This window comes from Lepus europaeus, chromosome 4, assembly GCF_033115175.1.
Source record: "Lepus europaeus isolate LE1 chromosome 4, mLepTim1.pri, whole genome shotgun sequence".
In the NCBI taxonomy this organism is placed as follows: Eukaryota; Metazoa; Chordata; class Mammalia; order Lagomorpha; family Leporidae; genus Lepus; species Lepus europaeus.
This window is the reverse complement of record NC_084830.1, coordinates 62,517,548-62,543,282: the sequence shown is the minus strand read 5'-3', so window position 1 is coordinate 62,543,282 and position 25,735 is coordinate 62,517,548. Positions and strand designations below refer to the sequence as shown.

The 25,735-nt window shown below is 44.8% G+C and overlaps 1 protein-coding gene across 1 annotated transcript in view; it reads right to left on the bottom strand.

The window, feature by feature from the left end:
* Positions 1 to 1,159: 1,159 nt before the first annotated feature.
* ZNF704 (zinc finger protein 704) overlaps positions 1,160 to 25,735 on the bottom strand; it is a 229,849-nt gene continuing 205,273 nt past the window's right edge. Inside the window, exons 7-9 of the mRNA XM_062188316.1 lie at positions 24,281 to 24,385; positions 16,601 to 16,698; positions 1,160 to 13,476 (exon numbers count right to left, since the gene is read on the bottom strand). Of these exons, the coding sequence (XP_062044300.1) occupies positions 13,365 to 13,476; positions 16,601 to 16,698; positions 24,281 to 24,385 (315 nt within the window). The 3' untranslated portion in view covers positions 1,160 to 13,364. The remainder of the gene's footprint in view (positions 13,477 to 16,600; positions 16,699 to 24,280; positions 24,386 to 25,735) is intronic.

Sequence of the window (25,735 nt, the reverse complement as noted above, 5' to 3'; positions counted from 1 at the left end):
CTGCTTGGCACCGAGTGGGAGTTCGGCAAACTTCGTCCTGCCTCCTGTCCCACTGCATCTCAGGGAAGGTCCAAGAGCGGAATGGGAGGAAATCACAAGGCTTCTGTGTGTGGGAACTGGGCCGAGATGGGGCTGGTCTGGAAGACAGCAGTGGCGTCCGGCTGTGTGACCCTCAGCACACTCCAGCTCTCCAAGAGGCTGAGCCATGGACCTTGGTCCCACAGCCCATTCTACTAATGGATGCAAACTATGATGGCCACCAAGAAAACATGCAGATGTTGTGTGTATGCTAGTTAATAGGGCAGGACATTTTCATCCTAGAATTTTCCTGAGGGATTGAAAAGAGAGAATTCTGGCATTCAGACACTCCTCTTGGCTACTGAAGGCTCTGGATGTTTGAGTGTTTTGGCTTTCCTTTGTGGAATACTTCTCTGTGTACCATGACATGTGTCATTTCAGATAATCCCAGGATGCAGGAACTTTTGGGGACAAGGGAGCAGACCATGAGTCATATCCCTCCCTATCTTCGGGCTAACTGGACAAAGCGTAAAGTTATTGTGCAAATCAGGCTAACCAATTTTCCTTTCTTTTGTTATCATTCTTATAATATGGATGAGATCTATAAAGGCGAAATCATTTGTCCCTCTATCCATCCAGCAAGAGGCAAAGCTCAGATCGGTGTGCAAGCCTGTGGGACTCCAAGGCCTGATGCCTTGTTGAACACAGACGCACGTCTGGCTCTTGTAGGTAAACACACTGAGTTCTAGGGGACACACACTTGGCCTGGAGAGGGGTTTGCAGGCTGTCCTAGCATTAGAATGGACACTGTCATTTCTCTGTTTGCACATTGTGTCTATTCGCTCAGGACCACAGGATCTGCAGCAAAAGGGGTTCAGCTCATGTAGCAGGACAGTCATTGCCAAGGCACTGGTTTTAGGTTGTAATTCACAAGGCCAAGCACTGGGAGAGATTTCATCCCACACATTTTGAACCATGGCTTTGATGGTGAACAGTAGAAATATGCCCTTGATTCTTAGTTTTTTAATCCTGGGTAAAACCTCAAACCCTCTAACCCCAGTGAGCCAGGTTGTTACCCTTTACTTGAAGAAATGGCTCCCAAACAGAAGCGGATACACAAAAAAATTTTATTAAGTGGAAGTTAGACTTATTTCATGGTAATCCACCAGTTACAAGTGCATTTAAATTCATGTGTGTGGACACTGTAGAAGTCAGAATGGTCTGATTGAAAGTCCAGTGTTCTGGCTTGATTTGTGCCAGTGCAACCCAAGGTAGAACCATACACAAAGTTAAGTACAGGTCAACGATGACGTCAGACGAGATTGGCAACACCATACTCATTGTTACAGCTAAGCATTACAAAACATGAAAGTCCAAAGACCAGAAGACTAGTACTAAAGTGATCCTTAACTCTAAGCCTTTCCTTCTACCTAACTCCTGCCAGAGCACCGATGCAGCGAATCCTCAGCTCTGGGGAGACAGAGCCACTTCTGTATTTTACACTTAAATGGGCCAGAGAAACTGTACACAGCCGGTGGTCCTCCCGATGCCCATTTCAGTGAGATGTCAGCTGTCCCCTCGGAAAAGTGCAGTTTAACTAGTGTGAACATTTTCTATTATAAATCTTCACGCTGAAATTTTTCTTCTGTTCCAATTAGCACCAGTTTATTTTAAAATATTTTTCCTGGTGTTAAAGATGTAGGAAAGTTTTTTTTTTTTTTAAACTAACACACAAAGTCCAAAACAATGGAAAGCAAAAAAACATTCAAAAAGTTGTTTTAGAGAACAGCATTTAGAAAAACGACATCATTTAAACATTCAACAAATCTATATACAATGTGCCAAAGCTGGCAAGGAGCATGGCTGAGAACAGTCAGGGAAAAGGTGTATTAACCTGAACCTCCACAGGCTATATGTACAGTCGGATAAGGATTCAGAAACTCAGTGTCAGAACATCTGGATTTGGCTAAAAATCATATAAAAAGACACACCGCCCCTCCCCCACTAACTTCTAATCAGGTAGCAAACATATCCAGTATAACCTTAAGTACCAGGCTTACAAGTGTGTTTTCCTGTATTTTACAGACAGACAATTGGGGAACGCTCAACAGACATAGAAGAGAACCAGAATGACAGAAACATGGATTATTTTTACATTGTCAAATGAAGGAAAGACTATTTTCCCGTGCTGAGCAACACAGTGAAGCAATGATTAATGAGCAAAGACAAATTATCACGGAGAAAGGTCTCATGAAAATCAACAAGAGGGCTGAAGAGATCTGCGATACGGGGCATTTTGCTTTTCAAATACGTTACAATCTCCATGTACTTTTGAGAAGAGTAATGATTTGCCTTGCTGGAAAATATTTTTGTATTTTGTTCTTTAATGTTATATAACCAAAACCCTCTTGGACTGAGAATGAAAATGCAGTAGACAAAACCTGTGCTGTTTTATCCAACATGATGTTCATTAACTTTATGCAGTTTTGTTTGCTTGTTAATCCAGTGTTCCTAGAACATCCACCTTGAAAGAACTGGGTACGTTTCATAACAGCATTTCCCATTCACGCTGAGGGACTAAAATATAAACCATTTCCCACTGATTCACCTTAATGGCTGGAGTTTTCAGAGCCTGAAGTTTCAGAGGAAAGTTTCAATGCACTGTCTTTAACACTATCAGCCAGAGAATATAACTGGGAGAGCCATACCTCACAAGGATATGATTCAAGTTTATTTTGAGTAGTCTGCAGTTGTGATAAGTCTCTATGAAAAAAATTTACTGGGATTCATTACAAAGTACACTTTATTCTTTGAAAATGCATAGTTCACACTTTTATACATTCATTCACTAATATTAAAGACTTTTGCAAGCAACTGCTCACCCCCTAATGGTGGTAGGATTGTATTTCAAAAGCTCTCTAAACATTGGATAGCATTGCCACATAGGTTTTGGAGGAGCGCCCACTTTTCTGCGAATGCCTATCATTTGAATGCTGGCCTCTCCCTCCGGTCTTTGTCTTATTATACTTGTTTAGTGGGCAATACAAAGCAATGCTTTCTGCGAGTAGCATTTCCACCAAATACCTCATTCTAAATATTAAATAGTTCAGATTTGGTGTAGAAAACAGTTCAAAAGATGGCTTAATTTTTAAAAGCAGTTTTGCTAAACCTTATCACAGTCCAAGGGCAACAGAGGTTTTATGATTACTGTTCTCTCTCCCCAGCTCCCTCATTTGAACAAAATGACTGTAGGCCACTGGGCAGTCATATTTGATGATAGTCATGAACCCTTTGGGACCTAGCAATTGTTTCTTATCCTGAGTTCTTCCTGTGAGAATATAGGGTTTTGATACATGAAACACTTTGGAAACTATACGAGTATCTGGTTATTCCAGAGAGCGTATGTTGAAGTGGCTGACTATTGTGCAACCATTAATTACAAAAATAGGAATTTTAGGGTGTACTTTAGGAAAATATTGATTAATGGCATTTTACACCCAGAGCATTTTCATTTCTTGAAGTCATGAAATTAGTATATTTTGGGGGTGTTAAGTCCTTCTCTAAAACTCTAAGTCTATTCTAAAGGAGGTTCCCGAATAGTTAGGATGCTGGGCAGGGGGGCTTTGCTGTCATCACAGGGCTTGGTCAGGTCACAGCCATTGATTTCCAAAAAGCAGAGTGCAGGAAGCCTAACATGGGTGGGTCACCTGCGAAATAACACAGCACTGGCTCAATTTTTGGGGGGTGGGGTTGGGGCCGTTGTTATCAGTTAAGTGCCACTGTAGATCCCTGAGGGGTTCAAACTCTTGTCAGCTGCCGGCCCCAAGAGGTCCTCTTCCCTCTCTGTCTTGGCCATCTGTGTCCTCAAATGGGAAGGGGGCTTCAGGAGGTGGTGAGGGACAAGCAGCAAACATGTGAGCAGTTTGCAGTCGTTTTCTCTTTCCTCAAATAAAATCAAAACAATTATACCTTGCAGAAGCATTTTCTTTTGACACAACACAGGCAGTTCTGTTTGCTCTGTAATTGCAAGGTCAGAGCCTGGTGTGATGGAACGTGACGCTCTCGCCCTCTGCCCTCGCAAGTCGGTTGGCGTGGTTGGTGGTTCTGACGGCTCTATCTGCCTTGCAGGTCACAGGGTCTGGTGGGGTAGGTGACAGGTGCAGGAGCTTTGAGTCAGGGGAAAGGATGAGGTGTCTGCCTGGCCACTCTTTATCAGGGTGGCTGAACACATCTCTTGTAACACACAGGTTGGACGCTGAGCCGTTCACCTCGGGATCACCTATAACCCTGCTGCCACAGACAGGAAAGTCCCTCCTGCTCCCCACACCTCCACCCCCTGGAGGAAGGTGGTGGCCGCCCTGAATGAGCTCTAAAGTACAGTTACAGGAAGATTTATCCCTGGGACCTTAATTTTAGAGAAATCAGCAGCACGGAAGTAAAACCAAGCCTAAAACAGCCTGGCCTCCTGCATGGGGAGGTGAGGGCAGAGCAGGGAGAGAAAGCAGGTCACTTGCAAATTCGGAGGTGGCTGCCGCCATGGGGGAAAGCAGGACGAATACGCAGCATAGGGACTGCTGTTCTCAAAGGTTGTTTTCCCTCTAGTCAGGGACGTCGAGGGAAGTCGGAATAAGTAGATGAGTGCCTCTTTTAAAGGAAGAGTCTCCTTTAATGATTGCTCTTCTGCTTTTTTTAAGTTAAGGCTTTTTACTCTAATCTTTTGAATTAAAAATTGAGAGATTTGGCCCAAGAAAGAAAATAGAATAGCTAAGTAGATTTCAGATGTGATCCTTGGGCTGGTGTTGTGGTGCAGAGGGTTAAGCTGATCCTATGTTAGTGCACTGGTACATATCCTGCTGTTTCCCATCCAGTGCCCTGCTAATGAGCCTGTGAATGCAGAAGATGGCCCAAGTGCTTGGGGCCGTGCCATGCCAATGGGAGACCCAGATGGAGCACCAGGCTCCTGGCTTTGGCCTGGCCAGCCCTGACCATCGTGGCCCTTTGGGGGAGTGAACCTGTGGATGGAAGTCCTTTCTCTCTCTTTCTAACTATGCTTTTCAAATAAATAAAAAAAAATCTTCAAAAATAAGCAATTCTCTGCATTTTTATAATAGAAATAAAGGGGCTCTTCTCTTTGGAAGCTGGTAGTTAATCATCATGTGGACGGTGCCCAACACAAAAGGCATTTTTGAAAACCAAGGACTAGAATTTCCACCTTTCAAATCTATAGCCACATGCTTTGGGAACCATGGCTCTCCTTTTGCTCCCTAAGGCTTGGATTGTTCAAGTCCTGTCCCTGTATGGGTGCTGGCTCTAATCACTGCAAAATAGGCCAATTCCTCCTCCAGCACTGGATTTCTTTAGAAACACAATGAAGACATCATTCATCACAAAGTCTATTAATGAAGGCGCTGAGAGGCCCAAGTACTTCTTTTGAGGCTGAGTCTAGCTCCATCACTAAATTCCCCATGAGTGGCTTTTCCCTAAACTGAAGACATTCAACCTGGCCAACTCATGGGAGAAGGGGAAGGGCCTTGCCACGCCTTTTCATCATTCACGATGCAAGAAATCTCATGTATAGTAACACTGCCTAACTGGCATTCACCTTTCAACGTGACTAAGCCAGATTACCAGATGTTCCCAACATTGCGATTACAGTACTTATTGATCATTACAAATTACAAATCTGAGCTGGTCTTCTATTTTCTGGCATCAAGTTAAATTTATATAGCAAATGTTGAATGCTAGCAACAAAATAAATTTTCTCAAGGAGCCAGAACTTTTACTCAGAACACAGTATTAGAGACTAAACTAACAATTTAGTCATTACTTAGCTGCCTGGAATCTAGGGACTAAAGGTGTGAGAACAACACATTTGGGCATGAGGAAGTTGCCACCTGAACAGGAATGATCAGATGAGTGGTCTCCGTACCCCTGTGCTGAGAGGCCTGCTCTGAAAGGGCTGGTGGAGACCATGGTGGGGCCCTGGCTCTCTCTTCTCAGGGGAGAGTGGTTCTGGATGACCAAGGTCTGGGCCAGCCTTCCTCCCTGCTTGCATAATGAAGCTGACTCAAATGTTCAAGACTGCTCTGGGTTGGCCTTGCACGTGGGTGATGGCGACCTTCAACGTTCCTATTCTATACTAGGTTCTTATGAAGATCAGCTGAAATGATGAATCTGAAAGAGAAATACTTCGTTATATACATGAAAGGGTTATTGATGATCTGGACTCCATCAGGACTCCAATGCAAGATACAGTTTAAAATAACAGTCCATCCAAATGATGGAAGCCCTTCTAGTATTTTCTACAACACGTTTATTCCCATTTTGTTTTGGACCTTAGTCAAAGATACTAACTAAGGTTTTGGAAAATGCTTTTGAACTCAGTGGACACATACTTAAGTACCTACCAGTTCTGAGGCAAGGACAACGGTGATTCTACACTGGAATGAAGTCTCATGAGGCAGGGGGAGAGGGCAGGGGTGTGAAGAGGCTGGCAGAGGACTTTGGCACAAGGAGGCGACGTGTGCTATCTTAAAAACTTCAGGGGCTCCTGCTCGCCTTTGCTGAAGGCACAAGGCTGCTCTTTGCCAGCCCCTCATCACAGTGGTCACGGTAATGAAAACAGTAAGAAAATTAGGATTACAGTTAGTCAATGCTTTGAGGCCTGGCCTGGGCATGCCAGCAGGAGGCAGCTCTCACTACAGCTGGTGAACAACTTGGAATATCTGATCAGAGGCAAGACTAGTGTATCAATTTCTATAGTATCAATTTCTATATTCAAGTTCTTCCATGAGAATGTCCCTGGGGGGATATGCCCAGAAGGTGCCAATATGTGTGTCTGTGGGGCTGTTGGAGAAACTTGGCCTGATGGCATAGCATGTGAGATCTACTTCCCCCAGCAGCTGAAAATGGGTTGCCAAGGGCCGCATCTACCCACAGGCAGCTTCTCTTTGGTCTGCACGGCGTGGGCCAAGAATCCGAGCTAGTTGTCCACATTTAACACGTAGGTCATGTATTTCCAAGTCAGAAGATGTGGCAGCCCAGGGCCCGATTTCTATGCAGTTCTGATCGTCTAGGACTGAGTGGTCCCCGTTCAGAGGAGGTGTGTGCTCTCTGGCTCATGGTCTCCCCATTTCTCTGCTGTCACACTTTTGTCTGTCCATCATGGACAGAACTTGCCCGGCTCTTCTGAGACATCTAAATTGGCAACCTCTGCTATACAGCAGCAAGAAGCTTCTATTTAAAGATCAAATGGGACTCATTTGGTTCAAAACCATACAGCAATTGGCACTTGTTGGGGACTCGAATGCTAACAATGGAGATGTTCCAAGCCAAGGGGCTAGAGGTTTCAGGTGGCCTCACCTCACACACTGGGAGTCAAGGCTACGCATGGTTTTCCTCAACACCATACGTTTCTAGTTCTCTTGTGTGCAGATTCTCAGCCTATTTGCAACCAAGGTCTGCATAGCCTTCTGACCGCCTCATGGGAGTTGTGCAATGCAGCTACAACCATTTCAGCTTTTCTTTTGATGTTATCTGCAAACTTGGCTCATTAGGCTAGTTTTTGGATTACTCACATCTTAGAAAAGATGCTTTCTTGTTTCAACAATGAGTGGGCTTGAAAAACTTGTACAGCATTATGAAATGGTTTTGGCAAGACTTGGGTTTATTTGTGCAGTCAATAAACTCTCCTCGGCTCCCCTCCTTATTTCTGAATCAGGGGAACACGGTCCCTTTTTGATCACAACCCTTGTGTGCCTGTGAGTCCCTCACAGTGAAAAATCAAGCAATTGTTCTGACAAGGAGATCAAAGCCACTGAGCGTGTGCTGAGGACAATATTATCTGAAACACCACTGATCACCTAAAAATTTTATCTCTGGACCTATATACCATGACTCTAGAAATTTCCACCAAATGATACACTTGTAGTTAAATGCGGGTGTGTGGTTGACAGGTCGAGTGGTAAACATATCTTTGGGACAAAATTCAACATTTTACACTAAAGAATTTATAAGAATATCTCTCTCATGGCCTAAAGCACACTGCTAACATTTTACAGTTTTAAAATACATGGGATGATTTTTGAAGTGTCTTTTTTCCCATAATGCCTTAAAAACACACACTGGTAATGCTAAAAGGTGTAGATTCTCTTGTACTAACCATTCCATCTGATCTGCATTTCTGCCCTTGCAGCAAAGGGTTAACTGGAAGATAGACATCAAAACACTGGCTTAGAAGAGGCATAGCCCTTTGTTTGGTGAGCAGGAATGCTTGAAATACTAACACTGCCTGCCTGGTAAAATACTGTATTTTAAAAAATAAGCTACAATGTATAAAACCAAAGTCATTTCCCACAAAATGTTCATGTTCTTTGTGATTACAAAACACTGCATCTTGTAAAATATTTCCAGTTCTCTTAACGTGAGAAGTTGAGTCCCAATGCTTATTATAAAAGTGGCATCCTCCTTGGAACTGCAGAAGCCTTAGCAGTCCATCTCTTACGGTATTTGGAAAATTAAGCTATAATTATTATTGGATTTAAGATGATATTTTGCCACTACACTTTACTACTGTGATTCTCAGCCCCACAACAAAAGTTATAAAACATGAGATTGTCTTCAAAAAACAGGTTCTATTTACAAAACAGGACCAGAAGTAAAAATTTCCGTTTTGATTCCTGGTACTATGAGGGATACACCTTTTAAAGCATATGTAGCATTAGACGTGGGCTTTTTCAAAGCCAGTCATAATAAGCAAACCAGTTGGTCTTAAATACATTTCATACTTTTTTTCTCTACTGGTGTGCATTACTCAGTGATACACTCGGTACCAAAAAGTGCTAATCTCATTTCATCTACTGACTTCAGGTTTGGCTAATTACAATGCAAAGAGACACAATGAAAGAATTCCCCTATGGAGGGCTCCCCCCAGGGAGGAAGAGCAAGCAGAGTCTGTGTGCCACTGGTAGGGTCACTTTCTTGAGAGATGGAATTTCTAGTTGACCCGCGTGCCCAGCACTTTCTCCAAAAGATCTACAGGCTCATTCATATTCATGAATCCTGCTATGTTTCCACTCATTTGTATGCAAAATGTTTTCCCTGGTTCACGCAGGTCAGTGCTAGAGCTGATGCGGTTGATGGAAAGTGTACAGGATTGTGAGAAAAAGCAGCACCTTGTCCAAAAAAGGTCTATGGAAGTTTGCTCCTCAACATGCCAATAAAGCAAAACACACCTCTTTGCTAGCTTTCTGTCACCCACAGAAGCCTCCTTAGAGCTAACGAAGTCTCCCAACCAGGTGGTCGTGGCAATGAAGGGCAAGGCTTCAGATCACAATTACATTCAGCAAAAAGCCATCCCTGGGTCCATGAGTACCCAGCAGGCACTGCGCCTGCAGGTCAGCTTCGGGCAGCTCTGCACCGCAGGGCACCCCATGCCTTGTATAAGGCAGTATTGCCCTGCTCCTGCCAATCTCTCTTGCAGTGATCCCGTGTGCATCTGAAAAACACCGCTCTGATACACAAGACTTTCGAATGAGTAAAATTCTTCCTCGTCTTAGGATTCTCCAGATTTTCACATATTTTTTTTTCCCTGAGGAAATGAAAAGTATTTACAGTATTTTGCTACTATTCTCCAAGTGTTCTCGCCTCTGTGTACAACTCTTGCCACGTCTTCTCCGCACGCTGCGCTGTCGTTCTCCCATGGAGTCTGACGAATGCCTGCAGTGCCAGCTGACTCCGAACCCCGGGGCGGCTCGCAGAAGTGGGGCATAGTGTGACCGCAGACACAGCAGGCTGCAGCTCGGGCGCTCCCGACATGTAACGGGGGGGACATGTCCCTTCCAGAAATCACATGACTATCTCTTTGGAAAGCCCAGCAATCGTCACAGGTGCCAGGCTTGATCGACCACTTGCCTCTGCAAGGTGATGAGGAGTGTGCAGACATCTTGATGGTGTGCGGAGCTGCCGACAGGCACTTCTCAGCCGTGCGTGCATTCGCCCTCTCAGAAACTCACCACTCTCTTCCTGACTCTGGCTTTGGCCAATCAAGGAAGGGGACCTTCCAGGAAGGGAGGGAGAGAAGTCCTGCCTGCTGGAGGTGTGCATGGCAGCCCCACCCCTTGGCCCGAGCTGCTTCCCCAAGGGCAGCTGCGGGCAGTGCAGCGGGAGAGAGCCTGGCTGCTCCCTGGGAGGTGTCTGGGGACAGGCACTGGCTGACGGATACCCAGAGGAGGAGCAGCGGCTAGATATGCAGGCTTCTGGCATCGCCTTCCTCACCCATTTGCTATCCAAGTGTCTTCTCCACACTATCACACCACTTCCTACAAACTGGGCACGTGTCCTTGGGGAAGGACTGCAGCTCAAAACCACCTGCCATACACTCTTTGCTTTGCAGCTCACTGGAGATGCCCTGTCGGTCACTTTGAAGCACCGTCTTCGGAGAGAAGTGACAATCTGTTGGGGTACATCATCAGAAGCCCACAAGGTGACTTATTTGGAACTGCTCGGGGCCCTGATAGCATGGTCTCCCTCTCCTGTTGCACAGACCCATGGGGTGCCACTTCAGCAGCCAGTGTACTGTGGGACTCCTCCTGCAGCGCCCCCTGCCCCTGCCCCTCCTCTCTGCCAAATGAAGACAGAAAGAACTTGGCTCCAAGGGACGGCACAAAATCCAAGTCTGGCTTAACTTGGCACTTCATTTAGTTCCAAAATATAACAAAACGACTCTACTTAAAAAATTTCAAATTTTACAATCAGTGGCTGTGTACTGCAATTCATTGCTTTCTGGGTGGCTTTCTTCAAGATCAGCCAGGGGTAGCTTGGTGCTCTCCCAAGACAGGGACAGGTGTCTGTGTGTCCAGGAAGGTATTGAGGGTCTGTCACCCCTGGAAGCCAGAGAAGAAAGGACACGGAGCAGAAAGGACCCCGACTCGGGTGGCAGATACAGAAGCTTGTGTGCAGAAGGCTTTAGAATGGAAAAGAAATTCCAGGATGTTGTATTCGGCTCTATGGTTTCGCCTACACCTGTGCACTGGCTAAAGCCAGGGATGGACTGAGCTTGGCCGAGCAAGGCCCAAGCTCACGGACGGTGTCTTTGGGGGTTGGAGCCCCAGGGCCTTGCTCCAGGACTGCTCCATGGCAAAGTTCTGGGAAGGGGGATGGATTCATTCCTGCATCACTTGAATCTTTTTTTTTTTTTTTTTAAATTGGTGACTTCATCCAAGGGTCAAAGGTCAGGGTGCTCTGCTGAAGAGAATAACATCTGGTCCAAGATGGCTCCACTGTGGTCACTTAAGTACACAGCGAGCTTGTTTGATTGCTTGAACAGTCCTGGCCTCCCTGGCCACTGAGCGATTTGCTGATGGCCCAGGGCCTCCTGGACCAGACCAGGGTATCACCAGAGCAGCAGGGCTGCAAGTGCAGTGGCAGGACACGAGGAGCAGAAAGGACATGCTGGGGTACAGGAAGCAGGAAGCAAAACATTTCTGCATTTAAAAAAATACTCTTTCCTAGCTGGCCTTGAGTAGCTGGTGCTCTGGCTAGTCTTGGTGAGAAATTAGATCTTTTTCTTTTCTCTTGAAATAAGTGTTTTTTGTTTTTTTTTTTCCCCATAAATAAATGAAGGAAAGAACCAGGATCTCTTCCAAGGAATAATTTTAAAAAGTCATGAGAGTTTAATAATAAAGTTGTCAAAATATATGAGTGCACAGATTGTGGCTGTTGTGTCGTCAAAGTTCCTCATACTTCCTTTGCTTATATATATATCTAAAATGATATCCATCATTTCTTGATGACTTCTTGCTACTCTTTAAAAAAAAGCAAATATACAATCTCTAGACATATATTAAACTTTCCTCTGTGCAATTAAACGTGCCTGTGGCTGGCCCTTCGTCTCCCGCCCCTACACAGTGCCTCCTATAAGGTGCTCTTACTTCTTTGCATAGGTAGAGGAGAAAGAACTCTTTAGCAGGGCATTCTGGAGTAGGGTAGACAGAGAATGCACTTAATTGCAGGGCGTGACAACTCAGCCTGTCTCCCAAACCAATCAACCAACAAGCAAGCAAACACAACAGACAGGTTTTAGAAAGCCCCATGAACAGAGCCCAGTGCAAGCCTGGCCCTACCAAACAGACAGATTCCTATACCAAGCATTTTCTTTTGGTGTTCTGTGTGTTTCCTTCAGAGCAAATTCTAAATGAATAGCTCCAAAGTTGTGTTAAGAAAAATAAAGGCTTGGACCTCTCATTTACCCATAAAATGTTTATATTGTTCATTAACCCATCTCCCAGACATGCTAAAGCATAAAACCCATTATAAAAGTGCACTCAGAATAGAAGTAGGTTTGTGGCCTTAACTTGACTTTCTGACCAGAAGGGGGCATGTTGGCTGTGCTCTTTCGTCTGAAACGAACCTGCTGGGGTAGTCTGGAGTCTTCTACCTTTCCTGGAATCAGTCTGTGGTGGAGTTTTGAGGGAAGTACCGTTGACCCAATAACCCGGCCACAATCTTGAGAGGCAAGCAGTAACCAGCAGATCCGAGCTGCAGTTTCTATCACATCACGGAAAGAAGCATCGAGGCTTACCCAGATGGCCACGGGGGGCAGTTCTCGACTGAGCTGTGGCAGGCAGAGAATTAGCTGTGCTGTGTCTTGGGGAAGAGCTTCTTTCTCACCCGAGGATTTCTTCTAGATGTTTCCCAACGGCGGCAGCTGGATTGCCCTGAACTCTGCTTGGGGCTGAAGCCTGCTGGTCATTTCCATTGCCAATTGCTTTTAGAGTTTATGCATGTGGGGCCCTCCAAGCTAACGGCTTTCCCGTGGTTCAGTTTGGGGGCCATTCTTAAAAACAAATGAAAAAAGAAGTCATAGAAAAGATACCCGCAGTGCTGCAGCTTCCTGCAACACATCATGATGTGTACTGCTCCCAAAGTGGAATGGAAAACAGGGAAAAGACTATTCACAAAGTGGCCACCGTTCTTTGTACAAATGCTACTGAGCAACATGTAGCTTTAGTGTCAAAAAATCTTGGAAATGGCAAAATTCAGAAAGCTTATCAAAACAGGCCTCCCTCAGAAGCCCATAGTTTTAAGACCTAGACAGAGAGCAAAAACCATCGACTTTGCATCTGAAGGAGAACAAAGAGTTAGAGCTGCTCCAGCCTGGGTTCCCAGTTATGAGCAGCAAGGGCGACGGGCTTGCTTTCCCTTTTTCTTTCTTTCTGCTCTAACTCCATCTACATTCCTGGAAGTGGGCTCCAAGTGCATTTTGTTCTGAGGGAAAAGCTTTCTCCGACACTTGCCGTGGAAGGCGAGGTGGCGGGGGCTCAGGGCGCCGGGCCGGGCAGCCTGTCTCAGTCGATGAACCTCTGGCAGGCCTTTTTCCAGCGGCAGGCAGTGCACCACATGTCTCGATTCTCCATCCCGTACACCTTCCTGCACTTCTTGCCCTCCCCCCTGGGCTTCCTGAAAGAGACACAAGGAAGGCTGGTTTAGTGAGAGCAGCTTCAGAGGCCTTCCAAGGAGTACTTGAAGGCCCTTGAAAGAATGAGAAAAGTAAGAGTTAGGAAGTACTTCAAAAGGTTTGTGGAAAATAGAGTTCCATGAAGTTTATTTCGCTGCAAACGTTTCTGAAATTGTATTTATGAGGGTTCTTCAAAAGTTGATAGAAAATGCATATCAGGAAAACTATGCATGGGTTTCAAAACAATTTTTAAAAATTTATTATCTGGCTGGCGTCACAGCTTACTTGGCTAATCCTCTGCCTGTGGCGCCGGCACCCCAGGTTCTAGTCCCGGTTGGGGCGCCGGGTTCTAGTCCCGGTTGCTCCTCTTCCAGGCCAGCTCTCTGCTGTGGCCCGGGAAGGCAGTGGAGGATGGCCCAAGTACTTGGGCCCTGCACCCGCACGGGAGACCAGGAGGAAGCACCTGGCTCCTGGCTTCGGATCAGCACAGTGTGCCGGCCATAGCGGCCATCTCGGGGGTGAACCAACGGAAGGAAGACCTTTCTCTCTGTCTCTCTCTCTCACTGTCTAACTCTGTCTGTAAAAAACATTTTATTATCTGAGGGGTGGTGTTGTGGCACAGCGGGTAAGGCCACCACCTGTGATGCCGGCATCCCATATGGGTGCTGGTTCAAGTCCTGGCTGCTCCGCTTCTGATCCAGCTCCTTGCTAATGGCCTGGGAAAGCAGCAACTGATGGCCCAAGTCCTGGGCCCCTGCATCCATTTGGGAGACCCAGATGAAGCTCCTGGCTCCTGGCTTCTACCTGGCCCAGCCCTGGCCATTATGGCCATTTGGAGAGTTAACTAGTAGACTGAAGATCTCTCTTTCTTTCCCTCCCCACCTCCCAACTAACTCTGCCTTTCAAGTAAATAAAATAAATCTTTTAAAAAATTTATTATTTGAGAACAGAGAAAGCGAAGGAGAGAGAGAGGCGTCCCACTTGCAGGTTCACTCCCCAAATGCTTGCAGTGGTCAGGGCCAGGCCAGGGCCAAAACCAGGAGCTGGAAGTCAACTAGATCTCTCACATGGGTGGCAGGAATTCAATTATTTGAGTCATCACCATTGCTTCTTAGAGTCCACACTAGGTGGAGGCTGGACTCAGGTACTCTGATATAGGACGTGGGTGTCTTAACTGCTAGGCCAAATGCCTACTATTCAAAAAATTTTGCATCAAAATAAACTTTTTTTTTAAAGATGTATTTATTTATTTGAAAGGCAGAGTTACAGAGACAGGGAGAGAAACTTCCATCTGCTGACTCACTCCTAAAATGGCCACAATGGCCAGGGCAGGGCCAGGCCAAAGCTAGGGGCCAGGAGCTTCATTCATGTCTCCTACACAGGTGCGGGGCCCCAACCACTTGGGCCATTTTCCACTGCTTTCTCAGGAGCATCAGCAGGAAGCTGGGTCAGAAGTGGATCAGCCAGAACTCAAAAAGGTGCCCACATGGGATGCTGGTGTCACAGGCGGTGGCTTTACCCACTATGCCACAACGCCGACTGCGCACCAACATAAACTTATTCTTTAATTCCACTTTCCACGAAGTTTTGAAGTCCAGCACCTACAAGGTTTCATAGCCCCTGCACCTAGCTGTTACAATTTGCTATTTTTTTTTTTTTTTGGACAGGTAGATTTAGACAAAGAGAGAGAGAGAGAAAGGGAGAAAGGTTTTCCTTTACTGTTGGTTCACCCTCCAATGGCTGCCGTGGCTGGCGCGCTGCGGCCAGCACACCGCACTGATCCGAAGCCAGGAGTCAGGTGCTTCCTCCTGGTCTTCCATGTGAGTACAGGGCCCAAGTACTTGGGCCATCCTCCACTGCACTCCCGGGCCACAGCGGAGAGCTGGACTGGAAGAGGGGCAACCAGGACTAGAACCCGGGGTGCTGGTGCTGCAGGTGGAGGATTAGTCTAGTGAGCCGCAGCACTGGCCTGCAATTTGCTATTACAACCCATAAGCTTGTATTTGTCCATCAGTGGACAGGTCCATTTGGCCCTCTTTTTAAAACTGAATTAAATGAATAAACCCAACAAATGCCAGCAGAGAGCAACACTGCTCTTTCAAGTTGTATTTTTAAAGGTTTATTTATTTTGATTGATTTTAAAGACAGAGTGACAGAGAAATTGATCTTCCGTCTTCCAAATGCCTGCAAAAAACAGGGCTGGGCTAGGTCAAAGCCAGGAACCTAGAACTCCATCCAGTCTCCCACACAGGTGGCAGGGACTCAACTACTTGAGCCATCACCTGCTGTTTCCCAGGACTGGAACAGCAGGAAGTTGGATTAGAAGTGGAGTAGCCCAGACCTGAACCAGACACTCTAATATGGAGCGCAGGTGTCCCAAGCAATGACTTAAGTGCTATACCACAATGACTCCCTTTCAAAACTGCTGCCCCACATTTCCAATTTCTTCAGTTCTAGTTAGTGAACTCTGGGGTGGTAGGTCTTCCTTGATCTGCACTAAAAGCTGTATTTTGTTGGCTCATTTAATATAGAGGTCATTGCAACATGGTTTTCCATTGACACCATAATCACCCTTATCTACCCTGCAAGAAAACTCATTGTAAGTCATTACCCACCCATCTCAAATAAAATCTCCATCGATAGTTAATGGCTGGGGCCGGTGCTGTAGTAGAGCGGGTTAAAGCTCTGGCCTGAAGCGCTGGCATCCCATATGGGCACCGGTTCTAGTCCTAGCTGCTCCTCTTCTGATCCAGCTCTCTGCTATGGCCTGGGATAGCAGTAGAAGATGGCCCAAGTCCTCGGGCCCCTGCACCCACGTGGGAGACCCGGAAGAAGCTCCTGGATTCAGATGAGTGCAGCTCTGGCCGTTGCGGCCATCTGGGGAGAGAACCAATGGATGGAAGACCTCTCTCTGTCTCTACCTCTCTCTGAAACTCTGTCTTTCAAATAAATAAAAAGAAATCTTTAAAAAAAAAATAGTTAATGGCTGCAAAAAAAAAAAAAACCCATGGGAATAAAAGAAAGGGTGTGTTTATTGACTGTGGAGAAATTTTACAGATGGTCAAATCTGATTTAGGTTCTTCAGTTGATTCCCTTGAGGTGAGATGTGAGGCATTTCCACCCTACCTTAGGCTGACTGTCCCTCTGGGTGGGGAGGACAGCACTGTATGGGCGTGTTGTCTCTGCTCTCCTGTGCCCGCTGGATGAGGATGTGTTGGCGACACCTGGTAAAATACACGGAAAACCAAGTTGATGGAGCGGGTTCTTCTTTGCATGCATTTATGTAGCCTGTGCCACGTGGGCAATAATCCTGGACCACAAGACACAGAGGTGAAATGCTTCACAGAGACCATGTGTCAGAACGGGTGGGGGCAATGGCAGCTTCTAAACGCATCCTCAGGCAGAAAGAGGCAACAATTAAGACTGACAAAATCTCCATGACGTCATATTGATGCATGACAAGTTACCCAAAATAATGTATTCTTACTTGAATAATATTTAAGCCTTAAAGAATATTCCCATCTATTTTATTCAATTCTCATGAACCCTGTCGAGTACAGCAAGCCTCATGATTCCCCTTTTAAAAGATGAAAAATATTTAGAGGCAAGAGATTTATCAAAGATCACAGTCAGTGACAATGACACGACACGCCTTCTGTCTGCTCTATCAGGTCATTCGTAGCCACTACACACAGGGATTCTTGTCTAAGATACCCCCATGACAGACTCTGGACTCCAACAGTGAAAAAGGCCAAGAGGCCAACAGTCTGAGAAAACCAAGAACATACGCCATCCACATAGTGCTTCCAGAATACTCACTGTGTGCCAGGCATGCCAACATCAGCTTTATTTTTTATAGTTACCACATGGGATAAATACAACGACTGTTCCCATTTTCCAGATAAGGAATCCAAGGCACACAAGGTGCACTGGCAGAGCCAGGGCTGTATACTGCAATCTCTGATGGCAGAGTATGTGTGTAACTCTCATACTTCTGCCTTCTAGTAGTAAAAAGAGGGGTCTTGGTACCTTTGACTGTCCTCAGATTAGTCAGGGAATCCCTCTGAATCGCCTGCTCTCACAAGAATATTTTCCCAGCCCCTGTGACTCTCAAATAGCTAAAAAAAAAATCTGATTTTTACAGCAAACAAAAAATGATGTTTCAAGTAAACAGTATTGCCATTTACTGAAGAGGAAACATTCAATAAATACATTTAAAAACAGAATCACCCAGAAGCTGATGTGGTCACAGAAATACCACGGGAGTATTCCTAAGGCATATGTTTAGTACAGGTACTAGGGCTTTCTCTTTTCTTTAAAGATCAAGGAATGTACACCAATGTGTTTTCCCAGACCTTAATTTAAAAAATTATACAGGTAGCTAAAAAGCTAACATTGTACACCTTTGTTGTCATCAGCCTGAATTACTCTGGATTTTTTGCTATTTTTAGGTGGAGTGGAAGCCAGCAGAAGTGAGTAACATACATAATTTTTTAAAAATGAGAGCTTTGAAATCCAGTGTATGCACTTTGTGTGCATAGACATGTAGGTCCTTCCAGAAGCAGGGTGATTTTGTACAGGATGCATAATAGCAAACTAGAGGGAGTGAATAAACACTTCAGGTGTCCATGGCCACTGGGGATGATCTAGAATATGCTCATAAGAATTATTTCAAATTATCAGGCCAGCAAAAATTAAAATTTAGGGGGTGGTGCTGTGGTGTAGCAGGTAAAGCCGCTGCTGCCTGCAGTGCCGGCATCCCACATGGGCACCGGTTCGAGACCCTACAGTTCCACTTTCCATCCAAGTCCCTGCTACATCTTGGGAAAGCAATAGAAGAAGATGGCTCAAGCACTTGGGTCACTGCACCCACTTGGGAGACCTAGAAGAAGCTCCTGGCTCCTCACTTCAGGTTGGGTCAGCTCCTAATACATCAGTCATTTACACATGTTGGGAACCTCTGACTCGTCTGGTTATTCTGAAATATTATGATTATTGGAGACCACAGTTACCCTACTGTGCTGTTAATGTCCATGATATATAAAGAATTCAAGCAACTTGACAGAAAAAAAATACTCTGCTGAAAAAATTGGGGAAATGATTTGAATAGACACTTCTCCAGAGAAGACATACAATGGCCAACAAATTGGATGAAAAACTGCTTGATATCACTGATTATCAAGGAAATGCAAATCAAAACTACAATGAGATATCATTTCATCCCAGTCATAATGGCTATAATCAAAAAGACAAAAAAATAACAAATGATGGTGAGGATGTGGACAAGAAAAACTTTTTTTTTTAAGAATCTTAGGTTGTTTCTTCTCTTTTCTTTTTCTTTTTCTTCTTTTTTTTTTTTTAAGATTTACTTATTTATTTGAAAGTCAGAGTTACAAAGAGGCAGAGGCAGAGAGAGAGAAAAGTCTTCCATCTGCTGGTTCACTCCCCAAATGGCTGCAATGGCCAGAGCTGTGCCGATCTGAAGCCAGGAGCCAGGTGCTTCTTGCTGGTCTCCTACACTGGTGCAGGGGCCCGAGGACTTGGGCCATCTTCTACTGCTTTCCCAGACCACAGCAGAGAGCTGGATCAGAAGTGGAACAGCCACAACTCAAATCTGTGCCCATATGGGATGCCAGCACTGCAGACAGCAGCTTTACCCACTATGCCACAGTGCTGTCTCCCTGAAAACCCTTAACACACTGTTGGTAGGAATGTGAGTTAGGACAGCCATTGTGGAAAACAGTATGAAAACTTCAAAAATGTATTATAGCTTCTTATTTTAGCTGGGGACAAGGGTGGGGAAACCAAGAATGACTTGGTTAGGGAATTAATATTTATTCAGAGCTTGCAAATGTGAAAGGCAGGATACTAGATTATTATCTCTTTTAATTCTCACAGTAAATCTGCAAATAAATGATACTACCTGCATCCTGTAGGTAAAGTGGGCTGCTCAGCATCCCAGAGACACAGGTACCAGCAATTTATGAGGACGTTAAGCACCTTCTGTGTTTAATTTAATCTTCACAATGACCCTATGATAAAAGTAGCCCCATAATTTCCACGGTATAGATGGGTAAATGGAGAAGTTAAGCAAGTTGTTGAGGCCACATAATAAATGGTGGACCTAGGATTTAAGCATGGCTTTCTGATACCAGCTGGCCTTAGAACTCACTTCTGAACGATGCCAAAGCCTGGCTCTTCCCACTCTTCCATCCTGCCACATAACTGATCACTTGAGAAAGGTCATGTGACTAGCTGGAACTCACAGTTCATCAATGCCAGCCATGGCAGTGGCAACTGAGCTGGAGAATAGTAATACGGAAGCTGTGCCTTCTGTGAGGATGCTGGGGAATTTCTTTCTGTTGTGATCTCACACCTTTCAAATGGAACAGAAGACTATGGACTTGGTTTTAACCTCTTACAACATAGTATTCTGAACCCTTCTTCAGGTATTTTAAAAAAAACAAACCCAAACATCAAAAACCAAGCCAGCGAAGCACCCCATAGGTATGCACTGCTATAGCATGTTTGGAGAGTCTTTGCCACAGCCTGAAGCCCCTTGCAAGCTCCCTTGCACAGCAGGCTGAAGAGCGTGCCTATATATTTGCTTTATGCTGTTATAGACTAAGTGCTTGTATCCCCTACAGTCATAGGCTGGCGCTCGAACTCCCAGTGTGGCTGTACTGGGGGAGTAACTTTAAAGAAGTAACTGAGGTTCAACAAGGTCAGGGGGTGGGGCCCTGAGAGAGGTTAGAGGGCAGGCAGGTGCGTGCCACCTGTCTCCTTCTTTCCCTGGAGCATCCACAGAGGAAAGGCTGCAGGAAGACACAGCAAGAAGGCGGCCATCTACACACCAGGAGGACGGCTTTCCCCAGAAACTGAACTGGCCGACACCTGACCTTGGAATTCTACCTTCTACCACCGTGAGGAAACACACTGCGGTTGTGGGGTATTTTGTTAGAGCAGCCTGAGCTGAGTGATAAGGAGGCCAAGAGCTCCTGCCTGGGTTTCGTCACGAAAAGACAGAGAAAGCAGTGGTGGTAATTAGAAGAAAAGGCGAGGCCATTAGGGGAAAACAGGTAGAGGAAAGCTGTAATTAATGACGGTCTCTTCTCTACCACACGCCACACTGCCTTAGGCTAGCGAACACTGAACCTCCAGTCACATCTGTAAAATGCAGATCAGCTCTCCCAGCTACCTTCCCTGCAGACAGGGGTCTCACCCAGGGAACTTGTTAAGGCCCAATGTTCAGGAAATCTAGCAGAGGCGAATGAATAAATAAAAGCCTGCCAACCGTGGGATTTTCTGAAGGAGACTTTTTCTGCTCTCTAGGAGGTATACAAAAGCTGCTCCTCTTCAGTGCGAGGGCTCAAACACGTGGGACAAACGCAAACCCTGAAGAAAGAGGACTGACAACCTCAGGGCATCTGTTTCGGGGTACAAAGTATATTATTACACGGAAACTCTCACTAGTTTGGACATAGCTGAAGCTGTCATTCATACTAATTTATTAGAATTTAGAGCTTCTGTCCGAAAACCCTGTTGGACCAATTTAGAAGGCAGGAACTGATGTGGTCTTAGTCTCCGCTGGGCTCCCTGTCTTCTAGGGGCTGGGACAAGCAACTCCTGCAGAGTTCAGGGACACTGCCTGCACCCAGTCAGAGGGCATGTGTCAGTCCTGCGTCTGTGGCACAGACTGTGATGACAGCCTCTCCAGCAATTGTGCAACAAAGCAGAGAACAGAAAGAACATTTTTAGTGTAATGTTCTTGTCTTTCTAGAGTAAAACAAAAGCCTTTGAAAATACCACTCTCCATGCTTATCTTTATTTTTATATTAGAATAACTTGACTGCTGAAACAGCCTAAAGTCTTGGCTGAAGAAGATCATACAACCAGATACATTGAAATAAATTAATTAAGGGGGCCTGCACTGTGGCGTAGTAGGCTAAGCCTCTTCCTGTGGCACTGGTATCCCAAAGGGGCCCTGGTTCATGTCTCAGCTGTTCTTCTGATCCAGCTCCCTGCTATAGCCTGGGAAAGCAGAAGAAGATGGCCCAGGTCTTTGGGCCCCTGAACCAGCTTGGGAGACCTGGAAGAAGCTCCTGGCTCCTGGCTTCAGGTTGGCTCAGCTCTGGCCACTGCAGCCATTTTGGGAGTGAACCAGTGAATGGAAGACCTTTCTGTCTGTCTCTCCCAACCTCTCAAATAAATAAGCAAAATCTTAAAAATAGCTGGGTAACCTAGCCACTCCATATGCTTTCCATCAAAGCTGCTGTCTGGAACACCCCTAGTAAGCAGTGCACAGTGAAAAAAAGAAGTAGGAAAAAAACCCAGGGCATTGAGGAGAGGGTAGACACACACAGCGGCCACAGCTGAGAAGTCTAACATTTCATTGTTAGAAAAGACATAAGGTATCCTGGCTGGGTAGGACACATTGGAACCGTAGAGGGCAGGCAGCTGGGTATAAAACCACCCAGAGCAGGATGACACTGTGGCACAGCAGGTTAACGCCCTGGCCTGAAGCGCTGGCATCTCATAGGGTCGCCAGTTGGAGACCCGGCTGCTCCACTTCTCATCCAGCTCTCTGCTATGGCCTTGGAAAGCAGTGGAAAATGGCCCAAATCCTTGGGCCCCTGCACCCATGTGGGAGACCTGGAAGAAGCTCCTGGCTCCTGGCTTCAGATTGGCGTAGCGCCGGCTTTGGCAGCCAATTGGGGAGTGAACCATCGGATGGAAGATCTCTCTCTCTCTCTGCCTCCCCTCTCTCTGTGTAACTCTGACTTTCAAATAAATAAATAAATCCTAAAAAAAAAAAAAAAAAAAAAAAAAAACAAAAACCACCTAGAGGGATTTCTCTATACCACTCGTCAGCAGCGGAGGGTCACTTTAAGAAGGCAAAGGGGAAAAAAGTTCCAGTTCGGTTGGTCACAGAGGTAACTTGAGAAGAAATTCTAAAAAATTATTTATTTATTTGAAAGGTGGGGCTTGGGGGGAGAGGAGAGAGAAAGATATTCTATTTGCTGGCTCACTACCCAAATGCTGGCAATATCCGGGGCTGGACCGTGCCAAAGTCAGGAGCCTGAAACACTACACTGGGTCTCCTGTGTGAGTGGCAGGGACCCAAGTACTTGACCCATCATTCTCTGCCTTGCAGGGTGTGCATTTGCAGGCGGCTGAGTGAGAAGCGGGGCTGGGACTTGAACCTAGAGGCACTCAGATATGTGATGGAGGTGTCCCAAGCATTATCTTCACTAATGCACCAACGCCCACCCCTGAAAATGGCTTTGAATTGGGCTTTCCTCTACTCACTATAAATTGGTTTTGCATCAGATAAACAATATGGTGTATGCTCTTGAAAATTCTTCCGCACTCAAAGGTAGGAACTAACAGTCTTCAGAGGGCACATCTCTGTAATCCTGTAATTGTAGCTGCCATTCTAAGTTAACACAGAAAGGCTGTCTCAAATGTGAATATCAAGAGTCACTCTGAGTCTTTTTATGTCACCAAAGCAAAAGGTTCCCAAGAGGACACATTATTAACCTCTGACACCCACATCAGTGGATCAATGTTCTTACCAGATACAAAACTAATACCTACATGTCCACGCTGTTCTACTGTTCACTAACAAGGCCACTCTTCCCGGCCTGTCAGCAGTAGCACTAGGCAGCGAAAGTTTCATAATTACTCCAGATCCATGGTATTGTTTAAAAGCTACATTGCAGGAGTATTTTCTAGAAGCCACCATTTCCCAAATTGCTGCCAGCAGGATGCTTTTTATTGCCGGCTATCCCTCTGTGGAATTTAATAAATATTCATTGTCATAGCACAGCATAATTCATTCAGCCACTTTCATTTTTTATCGCCTCCACGGGAGGCTTTAGGCTTTGCTGGAAACCTCTGGGAGCTGCCAATGGTTGACAATAAGAAGCTTCTGTGAGGTCCTTGGGGAGAGGGCTGGAGAAGGGAAAATAAGGTTAATATCTGTTATCATAAGCCACTCTCTGAGCCTTATCGGAGCTATACGCCACCGTGAGGGTCCACAGTGTGCATGGCCGTGAGTATTCTGCGATAAGCTAGAAAAGATCCAATATATTTTAAAATGAATGGTTAGGAATCAAGTTAATTCATGATGCTTTATCAGTCAACAATCATTTAATATGTCAAATCAACTCCAACATACCACTTAAATTTGACCGTACGTATCGGCACTCGTCAGCATGGATGATTGAGGTTTGAAAGGAAAAACATGATTTCAGTTTTTTTAAACCTCAGAATGACAGACATACAAAACAATCATTTCAAAGTCCTAAACATTCTAAGTTACTTAGAGTGATAAACACCATCTTTATCATGCAAGGTCTGAATTCCACTATTTATTTTACAGTGTTTCAGAAACATGAACATACTCCAATGCAAACAGTCTTAATATATTTCCAGCAAGTTATTTATCCACAGCGGAAACTCTCCTAATTTTCTCAAATTCTAGTTCAAACACCTCTTCATAGAGAAGTTGGGCCTGTCTGGACTATGAGATAATTTGTTGATGAGTATATAAATATCACTGATGAAATATAAGGGGTCTTCAAAAAGTTCATGGAAAATGCATATTTATGGAAAAACTATGCATGCATTTCAAATCTTTTTTTGCACTAAACTTATCTTTTAATTCTATTTTTGACAATATTTGAAGTCCCCTCTACGGTACTTCTAGCATTTGGACTTTTGCTTTTTCCTCACATGTTTCTGAGTTCTCCAGATTGCCGAATGGCTGTTACCAGATTCTGGTTGTTGGGTTTTCCTACTTACTGGAATGCCTGTGAAAGTGACCGGTGGAGACTGCCAAGAAATGCTGAAGCTGCTGCCGTTGGGGGTGAACTTGGCCGACCCTGGGATGGTCACTGGGGGTGTGGCCTGTTAAAACAGAAAACAGAGAAACTTGTTACGAAAGAATTTTTTCTGAGAGCCTTAAGCTCTCAAAGAACACGCTCAGGAATGGTCCCAGCTGCATTAGTAATTTAGACTAATTATCTAATAGGAGGAGATGGTTAGGGCCAAAGGGAGCAGGCACAACTAAGCTTTCTAGTAGATTACTTTTCTTAGATTACTTGGGTAATCTAAGTTATAAAGGGATTTTTTTGATTGTTGAATTCTGAAACAAAATTTTACTATACAGACACATGAAGGTATGTTACAAAGCTCATAGAAAATGGAATTAGATATGTATGTTCTGCTGCAAAAAAACTTTAAATACATGCATACAAGTGGTCTCCAAAAAATTCATAAAAATACATATTATGAAAAAACTGCATGAATTTCAAAACTTTTTTTGCACCAAAGTACACTTATCTTTTAGCTCCATCTTCCCATGAATTTTTGAAAGAGTCTCATGTATCTGTTTTAGGACCCTTGTGAGACAGAATTCCTTACTAACAAATTGAGAAATACACACTTTTACACAGTGATGGTGGGTGTGCTCATTGGTACATTTAGCGAGGGTAATATGGCAAATATATCAAAGTTCTTAGCATTTTGAATATTAGCTACTCCTCTCTTTGGAATTCATTCCATGGAAATGAATACAAGGATGTCCATTTCAGAACCATATGTCCGTGTGTGTGTGTGTATGTATAAAAAACAAATGTCCAGTAATAGGGAATATAAAGAAATCATGATATTCCCACAGAACCACAAAAATGCTGTTGTTAAAGAAGACTCACTGGCATGTGAGAATGTTCTTAATGTATTAAGTAGAAAAGCCAAAGCATAATAAAAACAGTACTGCAACATGCTCCTTCAAATACGTATACACACTTAGCACAAAGTCTGGAAGGACACACTGTGCAAAAACTCGATCAAGGGCTCTCAGGCCATTGAGACTCGGTTTGAGTTTTCTCTACCTGCCATGGTTTATAACATTTGCTATGCTGATTATAGTATCTCGTAACAGAGAAGTCCCAATAACAGGAATATAGTCTTTGGAAAGGACTTTCCAGATGACCTAGGGTGTGTTCTAATTCACCACATAAATGAACCAAATGAGTTAATTAAGTTGGTCAGGCCATGCTTCCTTATTTTTACTGGTACACAAAAATTTGTACAGATTTACAGTGCACCGTGTGATGTTTCTGTGTATGTACACACTGCATACTCGCCAATCAGGGCAATTACATCTCCTTCTGAAACACCGAACATTTCTTTATGGTGAAAATATCCCAAATTGTATCTTCTAAGTTTATTTTTTTAAAAGAGAATTATAAAGTA